The sequence below is a fragment of the Camponotus vicinus genome, unplaced genomic scaffold (genome assembly GCF_025532165.1).
Source record: "Camponotus vicinus isolate PSW18456_S1 unplaced genomic scaffold, iyCamVici1.0 SCAF_14, whole genome shotgun sequence".
In the NCBI taxonomy this organism is placed as follows: Eukaryota; Metazoa; Arthropoda; class Insecta; order Hymenoptera; family Formicidae; genus Camponotus; species Camponotus vicinus.
This window is the reverse complement of record NW_028141950.1, coordinates 11412288-11428182: the sequence shown is the minus strand read 5'-3', so window position 1 is coordinate 11428182 and position 15895 is coordinate 11412288. Positions and strand designations below refer to the sequence as shown.

The window sequence follows — 15895 nt, the reverse complement described above, 5'->3', positions numbered from 1 at the left end:
TCCTATATATTTTTGTACATTCTTGTAGCTCATCTCGAGAGCTTTCCAAAACACTATAATTAAGTACATTTTCGTTAAGTACTTTTTGAGTTATGAGGCTTGAAATAATTTCTTAATTTTACATAAACCGTAAAATATCTTGTAAAATATTCATTTTTCGATTACCTTACCTTAATAGTTTTATGTACAAAATAATGAGAGGAATCAATTGGTGTAAAGAAAACACATAGTTGTTTCGAAGAAAAAATATGTAATTTGCAATTAACAATTCCATATTTTTTCTTAAAAACAACTATGTGTTTTCTTTACACCAATTGATTCCTCTCATTATTTTGTACATAAAAGTATTAAGGTAAGATAATCGAAAAATGAATATTTTACAAGATATTTTACGGTTTATGTAAAATTAAGAAATTATTTCAAGCATCATAACTCAAAAAGTACTTAACGGAAAGGTACTTAATTATAGTGTTTTGGAAAGCTCTCGAAATAAGCTACAAGAATGTACAAAAATATATAGGGTATTCCATTTAAAAAAATTGAAGTGACCTTCACGTGACCTTCAAATGACTCTTCTAGGTCAAACCAATGATACCATCTTATGGCCCCCTCGAAACCATACAACTTTTGTCTAAAACATTTTTCTCTATCTTGCTTATTTTTCGAGTTATTTGGCTGCCTAAGTTAAAATGGGTCACCCTGTATATATTTATATACAGGGTGTCCTAGACCACCCGTACACCCCTTTTCTTTCAAAAACTAAGCATTTTAGAGAAAAACGTTTTCGACAAAAATTGTATGGTTTTGAGGGGAACATAAGATGGTGTCATTGGTTTGACCTTGGATGGCATCGTTAAGGTGAGGTCAAGGATACCTTTAATTTCTTAAATGGAACCACCTATTTTTTATTGCATATTCTTATAGCTTATGTCGAGAGCTTTCCACAACACTATAATAAAGTATTTTTTCATCAAGTACTTTTCGAGTTATAAGGCTTGAAATAATTTTTTAATTTTAGATAAACCATAAAATATCTAGTAAAATATTCATTTTTCGATTATCTTACCTTAATACTTTTATGTACAAAATAATGAGAGGAATCAATTGGTGTAAAGAAAACACATAATTGTTTCGAAAAAAAAATGTAATTGTTAATTGCAAATTACATTTTTTTTTTCAAAACAATTTTGTGTTTTCTTTACACCAATTGATTCCTCTCATTATTTTGTACATAAAAGTATTAAGGTAAGATAATCGAAAAATGAATATTTTACTAGATATTTTATGGTTTATGTAAAATTAAGAAATTATTTCAAGCCTCATAACTCAAAAAGTACTTAACGAAAAGGTACTTAATTATAGTGTTTTGGAAAGCTCTCGAGATAAGCTACAAGAATGTGCAAAAATATATAGGGTGTTCCATTTAAAAAAATTGAAATGACCTTCACGTGACCTTCAAATGACTCTTCAAGGTCAAACCAATGGTACCATCTTATGGCCCCCTCGAAACCATACAACTTTTGTCTGAAATATTTTTCTTTCCCGGGCTTTCGAGATATTCGACTGGATGGATTAAAATGGGCCACCCTGTATATATATATATATATATATATACATACATATTATAAACATATTATACGATAAAAAAGCTGTAAGAGAAACATTGAGCGCATATCGAGGAGCGAGCAGCGTGTAGCGTCGCGCGTCGGCCGTCGCTTTCGTTGGTAGGAAGAAGACAGAAGACTGTATTCTGTCCTTTTCTACTATCCGAAGCTAGCCGAAGCGCCGAGCTCACACGTACGCTTACGCTCACATCCTCGTTACCCCCTCCACGACGTGTTGCATGTTGCTTGCGGCGGAGATCTGGCAGCTTTGCAGGAGAGTGAGCTTGACAACATATGTCAAGATCATTGAAATCGGTGAGGTCGTCCGTAAAGTGCAGTAATTACCAAATTTTCTTTGTCCGGAGGTGTTTTTATTTTTGTGATAAGGACGCCTTTTATTACAAATTATTACGCTATTTTCCTCTATCATGCGATGGCGACCCTTGATTGGGCGCCCGTGGTCGATTCGCTGAACGCAATAGGGGCACGGTGACGAAAGGCTAAGGCCCGTTATTTGCCGGTGCCTATGTCGTCACGCGTGTTGATGTCGCGCGACAATTACAACCTCTCCAACCCCTTTTGAATTTTAAACAACATTAGAATCTGATAATGATGCTACTTTAACTGAAAAAGAAGCAGAGACTATTGACCACTATTGAGCAAAATAAATTAAAAAATTTAACTAATTATTAAAAAAGAGATGGCTGTACATAAAATAGATAGTAAAATCATAAATCTTCCAGACTTCAAGGGTAATTTATGTGTGATTCTATATATAATGTCTAATTCTATAAAATTGATCATGTGTGTATGCGTTTTCTAAATTTCTGTTATTTCTTAAAAATATTAATAAAAATATTAATAAAAATATTAATAAAAATTATGTATTAAGTTCACATTGATTCATATGTAATATATATATATATATATATATATATATATATATATATATATATATATATATATATACATAATCCCCCATTCTCTCACATTTTTATCCACATAAATATAACTAGTATTAGTCATTCTCTTTCTTAAGAAATTTTCTATTTCTTTCTCATTCTCACATATCTATCTTATTCAATTGACATTTTATACATATAAACTTTATAACACTTAATAATTTTTAGAAGTCACATCTGATGAAGATATGTCCCAATTAAATAAAAAAAGAAGTTTTAAAAGAGAAATATTTTGTCTGATACAAACTTCACGTCAAAGAATCTTAAAGAAATAGAAATTGTGTGATAATGTCGTAGATATACACAATGTTAGAACAGCTTCCAGTTCTACACAATTAGGTAACTCTGAAAAGGAAATCTTGAGTACTTTAGGAAAAGTGTTATCAAATGCTCGGGATTGGCATGGTGGAAGAAAAAAAATTACAAGTATTCCAACATCATCTGCTCCTTCTACACCTGATTCTCAAGAAGAAATGAATACATTTTTCTTTGTTAATACAAACGATTAAATAGAATTTGTAAGGACTAAAAGTCAAGTAGAGAAATTAAATGAATTGAATGATACAGAATCCGATGATTCGGAAGAATAAGTCATTATATTTTAAGAAAATTTTTTGTTAGTGCCTAAAATTCCTTTAGAATCAATTAAATATATTTTAACAATTTGAAATTGGGTATGGAATAAATAAAATATGTTTTAAATGTAATCGTACAAATTTAATACATATTTCGCAATGTAATTACAGTATTCTTATTTAAATTATGTGTTAATTGAATTTAATTTGATTGTGTCATATGTTAAAAATTTCAATTAAAACCAACATATGTTTTGTCACATATGTTATTATTTCTGGTTTTAATATTCATTATTTGCTTTTAAATATTTTCCTGAATATTGCTATTGTTATTTGAGTCAAAATCAATAATCAAACTTCAATTAAATATTACATAAGTACATGTATATACTCATATATAGAATGTCTCACAATCTCCGTCTAAAATTTTAATAGCATATTTTAGAGATATAAAGAGTCAAAAATAATACAAAATTATTGAAACTACAATAATTTTTGAGTTGTAAGCAATTAATTTGACAATTTCTGATATTGTGTAATTGTGAATTAATATCGTGAATTCGCGCGTTCGAATATATTTCATAATAGTTCATAATACTTCAGTTTTATATATATATATATATATATATATATATATATATATATATAATATACATAGTCAACGTAATATACATAATAAACGTTACGTAATACTTCTTTTGTATACATATAAGTATATATGTATAAGCAATTACGTAAATATATAATCAACATCTATATATCAAATTTATAATACAGAAAAGTAATACAATATAATATGTAATACAATATAAATCAAAAATATTTACAATATGATTAAATACAATTAAACAATTATTAACTATTATATGAAATTAGTGAATAATTATGTATAAACGTTTATAAATATTGTCACAATCATTTATGTTGTATTTTTAATTTCTAAACAGTTAATGTGTTAGAGATCTAGTTACTCAATTGTTGAATAAAGACCGAAAATATTTTGTCTGTCTTTCGATCTCCCACGAGCGTGTTTCTATCTTGTACACAACATTGATTAAACTTTTGAGCTCCTTTTTTATGAATTTCTTTACCTAAAATAGATTATTTTAATAATTATTATCAATAAATGATTTCGTATTTAATAATTGAACTGTTACACATGTAGAGTATCGTTATAAATTATGGAAAAGTATTATATAAAATATATAACAATTATGGTGAAAAGTAAATTTTAAATAAAAACATAAAAAATATAAAAATTTAATTTACTTATAATTTACCTCGTCCAACTGTTCCTTAGAATACGCATTGTTAATTATAACAATTAATGTCACAATCTCATTGACTTTCCTATAAAGAATAAAACAATACATTTATAATTAATTCAAATCTTCATAACTATGTATAATATATCTTTAAATAATATCATTACTTGTGTTTTATTATTTTGTAATTATTTAATAAATTTGTAAGCATGTACTTAGTATGCCTCTCAATGATAGAAAGAAAAATATTAGTATTTAAGGCATCAGCTCGCTCTATCGGTTCAAGCTGAAGATGAGATAAATTATACATAGGTTTTAATAAAATTTGTGGTAATTTTATTTCTAAATAATTGATTATAATTTCAGAATTTTTGCTGTAAGCCAGACATTCTAGAATTGTATCATTTCCTTTCATGTAATCATTAAAAACTTTATTCCATGTATCACGATCTGCCGTTTTCAAACCATTACAATATGTCCACCTCTTCCATCCAGGCAAAAGTCTACAGAAGACAGTCCAGAAAAGAAATAAAAATCTTCTAACAAAATTGTGTTAATAGTTTCTTTAGTGTTTGATAAATAATTTTTGACATAAGTGATAACTAATTTCTCAAACATATGTAGAATATAAAAAATATCTCTATAAAAAGAATCAAATATTATGAAAAGAATTACTTGTTTTTTTTAGGATTTGCCAGATGCCATTTCAAATGATGACTAGATTTTTCTTCACAAAGATAACCATTTATAATACATTCCCACTTCGCGAGTTCTTGTTTCAAACATTTAGTATGATCGTTGATATTTCTTTCATCATACAGATTCCACAAATTAAATTTAAGATTCCGCATTATAGAATTAAACTTTAGCACTTCCTAAAATTTGATAAAATATATAGTATCATTTTATTTAGTTCATTCATTATTTACAAAAACAGATATAACGCAAATAATATAAATAAATATTTTTACCAGATAATTTTCTTTTTTATTTCTATAATATTTAATCAAGCTTTACGAAACACTGTGTATATGTATCTTAATCTATGCATATTGATGTATCGATCAATGTTTTTGATATATGGTCAGTTATTTTCTTTATTTAAATTTATCTCCTTAATTTTAATTTATTTGTGGTATATCAAAAATGAATTTTAAATATTTCAAATAATAAATATCAATTTTTTTTAATAAAACAAACATTTACAAGTGGATTATTGTGTATTAGTAGATATCATTATGTGTTATATATAATGTAACAAAATTATCTTAAAATTAAGTCAATTTTTCTTAAAATTAAGTCAATTTCTCTGCAAAATGTTTGTATATTTTTAACGCCACAAACATTCCACTTACGGAAGAAAATTAATATAATTAAATAATTGTTATATATAGTTATATATAGTTATATAATAAATAATTGTTATATATAGTTTTCTGTGTTCTATAATTTCCTAAAACATATTAAAATATAATTCTATAATTTCCTAAACAATATTAATCACATAATTGATCAATTAGCATATAAATTCTGAAGTATTATTATTATAGGAAAATAATTTTATAAAAAGTTCAATATTTATAAAAAGTGATTATATTAAATTAAAAAAAAATATGTAAGCGCCCTTTGAAATTAAATTTCTGCTTTTTGGTAGAAAAAAAATTAAATAATAATGAATAATTAATTTTTTTGTTCAACTCACTACAAATTTATTTATTATTTATTTTTAAAGGAATTCATTATTGATACAAAATCGTTATATTATGCAACAGATAATTGATTTATTTGATGACTTATTTTATAAAAAAAATTGTTATTATATCCATATATATATATATATATATATATATATATATATATATATATATGTATATACATACCTTGAATTCAGGATAAAAATCCAAGAATGGGAAGATATTCGACAAAAATTCAAATGCTTTGATCATAGGATACCATGCTATATAATTTCTTTCCTGTGTCAAATAAGAAGCGAGTTCCCAAAATACGGAGAATTCAAGTTTCTTCTCTATCGCAAAATGAAACGCATCATTAATGATTTGTGCTCGATTGAGAACATGTATATTAATATATTCTTCAGAATTTAAGTATTGCGCAATTTTTCGCCAATTCGCAATATCATAATTGACGCGATAGTATCCTGTTATAAATTACATTTGTCAATTATTAGATACTTTAAAATGATATTATATATTGATTAAACATATTTCGAGGGATAAAGTTTTGAATAGTTGTTACCTCCAATTAGGTTGAAATTTTGCACAGACCTTCTCCTTAACGATATAAGAAAATGTACCAAGGGATTTTTGGCGCATCGGCACCGTTCCGCCCCCAACCCCTCCCAAAGTTAAAAAATGTTTTACCCTGTGTTATGTTCCTACTTAATAATCTTATATTGCGCGCCATCGAAAAGGCGAGCAATTGATAGTTACGCGATAGGCCGTGATTCGCGCTGAGCTTCCCGTTTCGATACTCGCAAGCTCGCTGTAGCGAACGGTCCGTCGGGAAGACAGGAGCACGTGGCGAATGCGAATAAGAATACTTATACTCTTTGTATCAGCAACTGTATCGTGAAATATATCTCAATATATGGTATATATCGTGCAAGTTCTTGAGTGCAAGCAACGACGATCTCTTTACGAATCCCGAGACACAATACCCTGTATCTCCGAAAATATCGATTTCAGAGAAAAAAGTTTCAAAGAAAAGTTCAAGCTCTTGAAAAGATCTACAAAAAAGGTTATATACATTTTTTTCGTAAGCTCATTATTTTGGCCATTATGTTAGAAAATAGTAATTTTAACCTATAGTGGGCTAGTCTTTTTTTTTAACAAACCAAAACCAGTATAGTAAATATGCATAAAAGGTCAGACCTCGCCGATTTTATCTCTACTTCAATGTTATAGAGGAGATTGTCCTGAGTAATTCCCCGCAAAAAATAAGTGGGGGACGGCATTAATTGAGAAGATATAACAAGTTAAAGTTTGACAATTTTAACGCTTCTTTTAGGCATTATAGATTATTATTAACAACATTATATATGTATATGAAGTTTGTTTACATCCTACTGGTCTATTTAACATTTTCTATAGTACATGCGCAGACGCAGAGAGTTTCGTCCCCTTCCCCCCAACCCATATCTGAGATATGGAATACACACACACACATACACACGCGGGGGGTGCAAGGGGGCCTTCGGCCTCCCCTCTCGCACCACCCCGCCGGTAGGCAATGTGGACTTCGCTTTGCCACAATAGACACATGCTGTAAGTTGTAAAGCGAAGTCCACCTTACCTACCGGCAGGGTGGTGCGGCAGGGGGAGCCGAAGGCCCCCTTGCACCCCCCGCGTATGTGTATGCACGCGCGCGCGCACTATTTTCTAATTTAGTACCCAAAATAACGAGTTTACGAAAAAAATGTATATAACCTTTCTTGTAGACCTTTTCAAGAGCTTCAACTTCTATTGGAAACTTTTTTCTCTAAAATCGATATTTTCGACGATACAGAGTAAAATATTTTTTACCTTTGAGGGGAGGTGGGGACGGAACGGTGCCGATACGCCAAAAATCCCTTGGACGATTTTCTTATATCGTTGAGAAGAAGGTCTCTGCAAAATTTCAACTTGCAAATTGCATATTTTTTCTGAAAAACAACTATGTGTTTTCTCTACACCAATCGATTCCTCTCATTATTTTGCACATAAAAGTATTAAGGTAAGATAATCGAAAAATGAATATCTTGCTAGATATTTTATGGTTTATGTAAAATTAAGAAATGATTTCAAGCCTCATAACTCGTAAAGTACTCAATGAAAAAATACTTTATTATAGTGTTTCGGAAAACTTTTGAGATAAGCTACAAGAATATGCAATGAAAAGTAGGGAGTCCCATTTAAGAAACTAAAGTGACCTTTACGTGACCTTCAAACGACTTTCCAAGGTCAAACCAATGACACCGTATTATGGCTCCCTTAAGGTCAATTAACTTTTGTTTAAAATATTTCTTTCTTCAACGCTTCGTTTTTGAGATAATTCGCATTATCAACTTAAATGGGACACCCTATATATATATATATATATATATATATATATATATATATATATATATAAAGATACACATTTTTTATTTAGTATTTACCAGCTTGTTGTAAGTTGAAAATAATCCATTGATTTTTTTCAAGAAAGAATTCAATTTTTGAATGCCATGGTGTTAACCAAATATTTGTCCAAGTTATGGTAAAATCGGGATTCGACTCCGTAGTATAAGTAACAGGTATATAATATTGTTTCTTATCTAATTCGTTGTAAAATTGTACTGATATGGTTACAATATCAGTAGTATAATTTCGTGTCACCTCCAACACGGAAGGACACCTCTGCATAATCCATGAATCTATCGTGCTTTTTATATTAAAATCATATTTAAGATTCAATTCAATCATGATAGATCGTATAGCGTTCCATAAATTATCGGAAGTTGTTGCTTTAGGCTCAATGCATCTATATAAGATTTAATATTAATACGATATTAATACGATAATAATTTTAATACGATATTTAAATTAATAAATAAGTAATAAGAAAGAAATAAGGAAATCATAATTTACATAATTTATTTTTATATTTTAATCTATAATGTAACTTCTATAGATAGAAAGAGATAGAAATTTATGAACTTTAATATAATTGTGCTTGTGTGTACGTATATATATACAGGGTGTCCCATTTTAAAAAACGCACCTCGATAATTCTTCAACGAAGCATTTTGAGCAAAAATGTTTCAGACAAAAGTTGTATAGTTTTAAGGGGGACATAAGATAGTGTCATTAATTTGACCTTGAATAGTTACTTGAAGGTGACGTAAAGGTCACCTTCAATTTTTTAAATGGAATCGCCTACTTTTTATTGCATATTCTTGTAGCTTATCTCGAGAGCTTTCCAAAACACTATAATTAAGTTAGTTTTCATTAAGTACTTTCCGAGTTATGAGGCTTGAAATCATTTCTTAATTTTACATAAACCATAAAATATCTAGTAAAATATTCATTTTTCGATTATCTTACCTTAATACTTTTATGTACAAAATAATGAGAGGAATCAATTGGTGTAAAGAAAAAACATAGTTGTTTCTAAGAAAAAATATGTAATTTGCAATTAACAATTACATATTTTTTTTTAAAAACAACTATGTTTTTTCTTTACACCAATTGATTCCTCTCATTATTTTGTACATAAAAGTATTAAGGTAAGATAATCGAAAAATGAATATTTTACTAAATATTTTACAGTTCATGTAAAATTAAGAAATGATTTCAAGCCTCATAACTCGAAAAGTACTTAATGAAAACTAACTTAATTATAGTGTTTTAGAAAGCTCTCGAGATAAGCTACAAGAATATGCAAAAGCATATAGGGTGTCCCATTTATAAAGTTGGAGGTGACCTTCACATAACCTTGACAACGCTATTCGAGGTCATACTAATGTTGCTGTGTAATGCGCCACATAAAACCCTATAACTTTTGTATGAAACATTTTTTTTGAAAATGCGTATTTTTCGAAATATTAAAGGGTTTCCACACTTTTGATAAACCCTGTATATTAATACATATTTATTAATAATTATGTCAGGATTTGTCGTGACTGAATAAATAATAACTTTAAATTTTATATTACAAAGATTTTAGAGTGTTTATATTCTATGTTTGTAAATCTGGATTCTCGAAATATTATTCAATTTGAATTGTTTGTAATTTAGAAAATATGAATCTCTATCATATATTTGTTAAAAAAAACTCAAGTTGAAATTCACTCTCGGCAAAAATTCCTAAATATAAAATAACAGAGAGTATAAATTTGAGAATTCAAATATCTATGTCTTTCAAACATTAAAAACAGGAAATATATTATTAAATTTATTATATATTTCGATTTTTCTTTTTTCTCTATGATGTATATTATTACATTACAATGTATTATACTTACTGATTGTACAAATATTTGTTGATTCCCATCAAAAATATATCAGATGGCAATGTTCGTTCTAACATACGCCATATAATGGATCCTATAATGTTTGAAAAAAGAAATTTAGTATATTTAAAATGCCTTTATTGCAATGTGCAATAAAGATTTGCGAATATATCTATAATTAATGTAATAAAATATATCACACCCAAAGTTTGTGTAATTATATCTAACAATAAGTAAACAGCTATAAAAGATTGTTAAATATCTTTTAACACAAAAATTTATAATAATAGATAAATAGAGAAAAATTAAATATTTGTAAAAATAATAAAAGTTAGACAATTATAAAGAATCGGTTAGTCTCATAATTTATTATGATTTTCTGAAGTCTTAGATAGACATGTGTAGTCATAATTTAAAAAAATACACATTATAAAATTATACAAAATTTATAATACGAAGTGTAATTTTAAGATTTAGATCTTTTTTTTGTTATCGTGTGTTATTGCAATAAATTATATTATTATAATAAAATATATTAAAAGTAATAATAATAAAATTAAATTATACAAATAAAGAGCCTTGCACGGATTTTATAAAAATTGGATTTCGATAAAATTTGCTGAAACTTTGGAAATAAATAGTTTATGTGAAAACACAATAAAAGTTTATGTCAAAGCATAATAAATGCGATATCGGTTGATGAAGCCATTTCTACAAATGTTCAAAAATAAAGCATTATTTTAATACTATTAAGGAAAAATAAATAATATATTATTGAATAGAATGATACACAGTTGATCATTTTTATTAATATATATATATATATATATATACATATATATTGTTGCGTCCGCGGAACGATATCTATCGATCGCGCGCGACACAAAGATCGACACCCGCGTACTCGCTCGCGCACACGCTCGCGCACTCGTAAATAAGAACTCGTATTTAAAAGAGAACACAGGAACTTTAATAACACCAGAATGCAACGGGATAAACAATAATATTAGCTCGGGAAATCAAGACGCGTCCGCGCAGCTTGACAGCTGGGATACGACTCGACTGTCATACGTCTTGTCAACATTCTTCTTGGCAACGCGTTCGAAGACGATCTTCTGCCGAACGTCACGGGTGACCAAATAATCCGCAGGAAAGGAACACGGGGACGCAACAATATATATATATATTTACACGGAAAAAATGTGTGTGTCGCCGCATCGCAGCTGCCTCGCCACAGCATGCTAGTTGATATTAAATGAAAATATAATCAGATAAAAGTATAATAATTTTCCCTGGGACCTGGGACTCCTTCTCTGAATGGGAGGGAGGCTCAAAATAACATGTGTTTCACTCTTTTTCGTAATTTTTGAATTATTTCCGAAAAATAGATGAATGGGGACTTTATGGACACCATATATATACATGCATGTACATTTTTTCCAGTAAATATAATATCTAAAATATATTAATAGAAGTGATCAACTATGTGTGATTACACTCAATAATACATTATTTATTTTCCCTCAATAGTACTGAAATAACGCTTTAGTTTTGACATTTGAACGCTTGTTGTGACGAAACCGTTCCAATAAACGATATCGCACTTATTGTGACTTTTGATTTGCCACATAAACTATTTATTTCCAGAGTTTTTGCAAATTTTATCAAACTTCAAAATTCAATTTCCATAAGAATTGTACGGAGTCTTTTGTTTATAAATGATTTTTTTCATTTTTTATGAAATTAACATTCAGAAATTCATAATTATTTAATTGTTTAATTGTGCAATATTATACGCATACCTTTGATATGGGAAATAGAAGAGTACAAATAATTTTCAGGATAGCTATTATATTCCATAGCAGAGTTTATAACAACATAAGTATTTAGATAGAGTAATTCATGATGAACTTGAACTACAAACAAATTCATTATCCGGGAATTAAACAGAGCCTAAAATTAATTCAATAAAATCATAACTAATCATAATTAATCATAACTGTTAAAAAGAAATTTTTTGGTACATGTCAGAATTAGTATTATTATGTGCTATTGTTAAGAATAAAGTTTGTATGTTTGTTTGTTTGTGTAAATTTTTCTGCGATAATTTTAATATATAAACATATATTTGTTTCTTATTGAATTTCTTTTATTGGATTTCTAGAAATTTAAAAAACTTGGATTCTTATCATTTTTTATAATTAAGAAATAAAACAGAATATTTGCACAAATATTTAACAATTATCTACATTGCTAAACTGTTAATCATTTGACTGCGTATTCAAATAGCGTTAGTGATAAAATTACCTTGTTGATAATGTATGTCTGAAGAAATACATTAAATCCTTCGTTTAACCATGCATGAGGCCATAAGTGAGTTGGTCTCAACAGATTGCTAATATATTTTTGCACCAGTCCACGTACAATTAAGCGCGCAATTATCATTTTGCATCCGACAGGATCTAATTCCTCATTATAAGTGATATCTGCTTCTCTAAAAATAAATATATGCTATAATACATGCTAATAATTTTTACTTAACTTTATTTTTACTTTAATAATTACATATTTTTAGAATTATATAATATATTAATATGTATGAAAAATTTTGTATATTAATATAATTTCTTATATAAATAGATTATAATGTGATAGATAATTAAAATATTTTTTAATATATTATTAACAATATATATATATATATATATATATATATATATATATATATATATACATATACATATATATATATATATATATATATATATATATATTACCTATAAAAAATGAAACCAAAAGTCTGTTTAATTTCATCTTGTAAATCCGGGATTGCGACATGATCCACTTTACTCTCAAATGAAACAGAGGTCCGCTTAAGGACTCTCTTCATAATATTCCAAGTACAATTATGCATGTATACACTAGCTAATAGAATAACATTTTCCGCAAATTTTAGATGTAGTTTCGATTGAGGTCTGTACCATATGCTTTGACTAATGGTTTTATCAACCCAGATGGTGGTCCGATAAAAACCGGATACCAGAAATGCTATACTATCTATAGACATCAAAGTAGTCTGGTGAAAATATGTCCATGCCATATTATCGTATGTAAATCTAGTTTCTCGTATCGGCATATTTGACAAAGCTTCGTATGTTAAATCATGCATTATGGAAATAACAAAAGTAATTCCTAATTCTGGCTTGTCCCAATATGGAAATATTTGCTGTTTTTTCATTTGGATACCTGTTGCGATTAACCACCTGCCGCATTTTAACGATATGCTTTAGATAATGACTAATTGTAGACAATTGTAAGCGTAGAATGCACAAATATACAATTTGTTTTTAATATTTCAGTATATTCTTCTACTTACTCTTTTTCTCCATTTTCATTTATGTACGGACTTCCGAAGGATTCTCTTACGATATTAATTGGGACTTTAATCTCTATATACAGATCGTACATTCCACGCAACAAGACATCACCGAAGTCGAGCACGACATTGTTTCTATCACGATTTATTGATATTGTTTCATTGTAAATTATGCTACGATTTTGCTTTAATTTTGATATTCTTATATTCGTTGAATCCGGTACATGAAAACGTATGTATTGTGTTACATAAATAATATAAATAGTGATTATACATTCGTTAACGAGATAATCATTGAGTAATATTAACTTCATGTTATAATGTAACGGCAATGTATAATCTGGTATATAGCTTGATTTGTTTAATATACTGCGCACGATTTCCGATTCTAATTCTTCGATTTTTAAATCTTCGATTTTTGATTCTTCATCATTTATAGGACTCGCTATTACCATTATGGCAACGTATATTATACTACTATTTAATAATAGTTTTAAGAATGTCATGTTAAATTTCACTCGGATATCTATAAAAAACGGTTTTTTATTAAAAACAAGATATTTACAAAGAGTATACAATTCAATTTTTTGTGTGAAAAAAATGTTCAAGAAAATTTACTAATATTTTATAAGAAAATATGATTAATTTAAAGAAAGAGTAAAATAATATAGTTTATTAATAAATAAGGAAATCATTAGAAGACATATAAAACTTATTAAAACAACATATTAAATGATTTCCTTGAACTTGAATATTAGATGACATGAAGAATATTTAGGTAATTCCAAAATAGGTAAACACATAATAGGTAAACATATAATTCTTACTTATCTCAAATTTAGTTATTTTTAAGATTTCTTCTAGTGTAATTACATATTTTGATGTCTTGCATATTGTGGTATTCTATATACATAACCAGTTTTAAAAATCTTAATCTTTTTCTTAAATATATATGTTAAATATATATATATATATATATATATATATATATATATATATATATATATATAAACATTTAAATGTATGAGAAATGAATATTCTCAACAACTGGAATTTATACGTGATATAAATTATATATTTAATAATATATTATTTTCAAAGTCAGTTTGTTCCCTTTAACCTTAAGTGAGACATGTATCAAGAACATACGAACAATAAACATATAACGGAAATCAAATATTATCAAATATTTGAAATTTTGATGATATATCAAATTGGATCAAACGTTTGGACAAAATCTTAAAAAGAACCATGTTAGTAACACACTTTTTTGGATAAAATAATGTTAAGTTTTCATTGTTTGTTCTTTTTTCGTACATTATATAACCAACTTAACATATCCTATTGATCCTAGGCATTTATCATAAAAATGTTTTAAAACCAAACACAAGTAACATTATACGTTTTTAAGATAATTTTATAGCTACAGTATATAAAATTAATTACACACACAATAATTTTATAATGTCAAAAAGAAATTTAGCTTATAGATTTTACATTTTCTATATGCCAAAACGGTCGAAACATACTATCACAATACACGCGTAAGTATCTTTATTTCTATTAACTGTAACATATGCAAAAGATAAAATAATATTTACAATAAAACAAGTTAGTCATTTTGAAAATTAAAGAAAAATGTCTTTTATAAAAGGGTTGTCTGTTACTCCACACATTTTTGCACATTTAAAGAAAGAAAGATAAATATTTTATTATATATTTATTTAATGCCTTACCCCCTATTAATCAAATCAGCCAGATTTAATATCAGATTTAACACCAAAAGCATTCAATCGAGAACTTATCGCTTCAAGAGGCTATCATAAACTGAAGGCTCTGTCGGCATGCCTGACAGTATATGGAAGGTACATAGTGTTATATAAATATCATCTTGATTATACGTAGCATATCTTACGGATCGACAGAAGTCAATAGATATGTATTCGTCTAGTTTTTGTATTTCGTTTTCGTATATAAAATTTTATATAAAAGACTTTTAAAGACAATTTTTATAGAAAACCATTTGCGAGAAAAAATTAATTGAAGAATTATATTCTCTATATAAGATAAAAATATTACATTTTATATTATATCTTTAGCATAAAGAATTATCTCTTTTCAAGA

General features: G+C 27.5%; 1 protein-coding gene across 4 annotated transcripts; it reads right to left on the bottom strand.

The window, feature by feature from the left end:
* Positions 1-3312: 3312 nt before the first annotated feature.
* On the bottom strand, positions 3313-15606 carry LOC145965442 (aminopeptidase N-like). Of its 4 annotated transcripts, none has more exons than XM_083088984.1 (13): positions 15508-15606; positions 14081-14297; positions 13772-13972; positions 13173-13658; positions 12703-12889; positions 12198-12348; positions 10408-10489; positions 8563-8924; positions 6287-6564; positions 5082-5281; positions 4574-4909; positions 4422-4491; positions 3313-4232 (listed from the first exon to the last, which is right to left on the bottom strand). In XM_083088984.1, the coding sequence occupies exons 2-13, from the start codon at positions 14275-14277 to the stop codon at positions 4113-4115; spliced, it is 2670 nt and encodes an 889-aa protein (XP_082945110.1). In that variant the 5' UTR covers positions 14278-14297; positions 15508-15606; the 3' UTR covers positions 3313-4112. The 4 variants fall into 4 exon arrangements, with proteins under 4 accessions (XP_082945110.1, XP_082945109.1, XP_082945108.1 ...); XM_083088983.1 differs by adding an exon at positions 14599-14674 and having other exon boundaries at positions 13772-14297; positions 15508-15603; XM_083088982.1 differs by having other exon boundaries at positions 13772-14297.
* Positions 15607-15895: the final 289 nt, after the last annotated feature.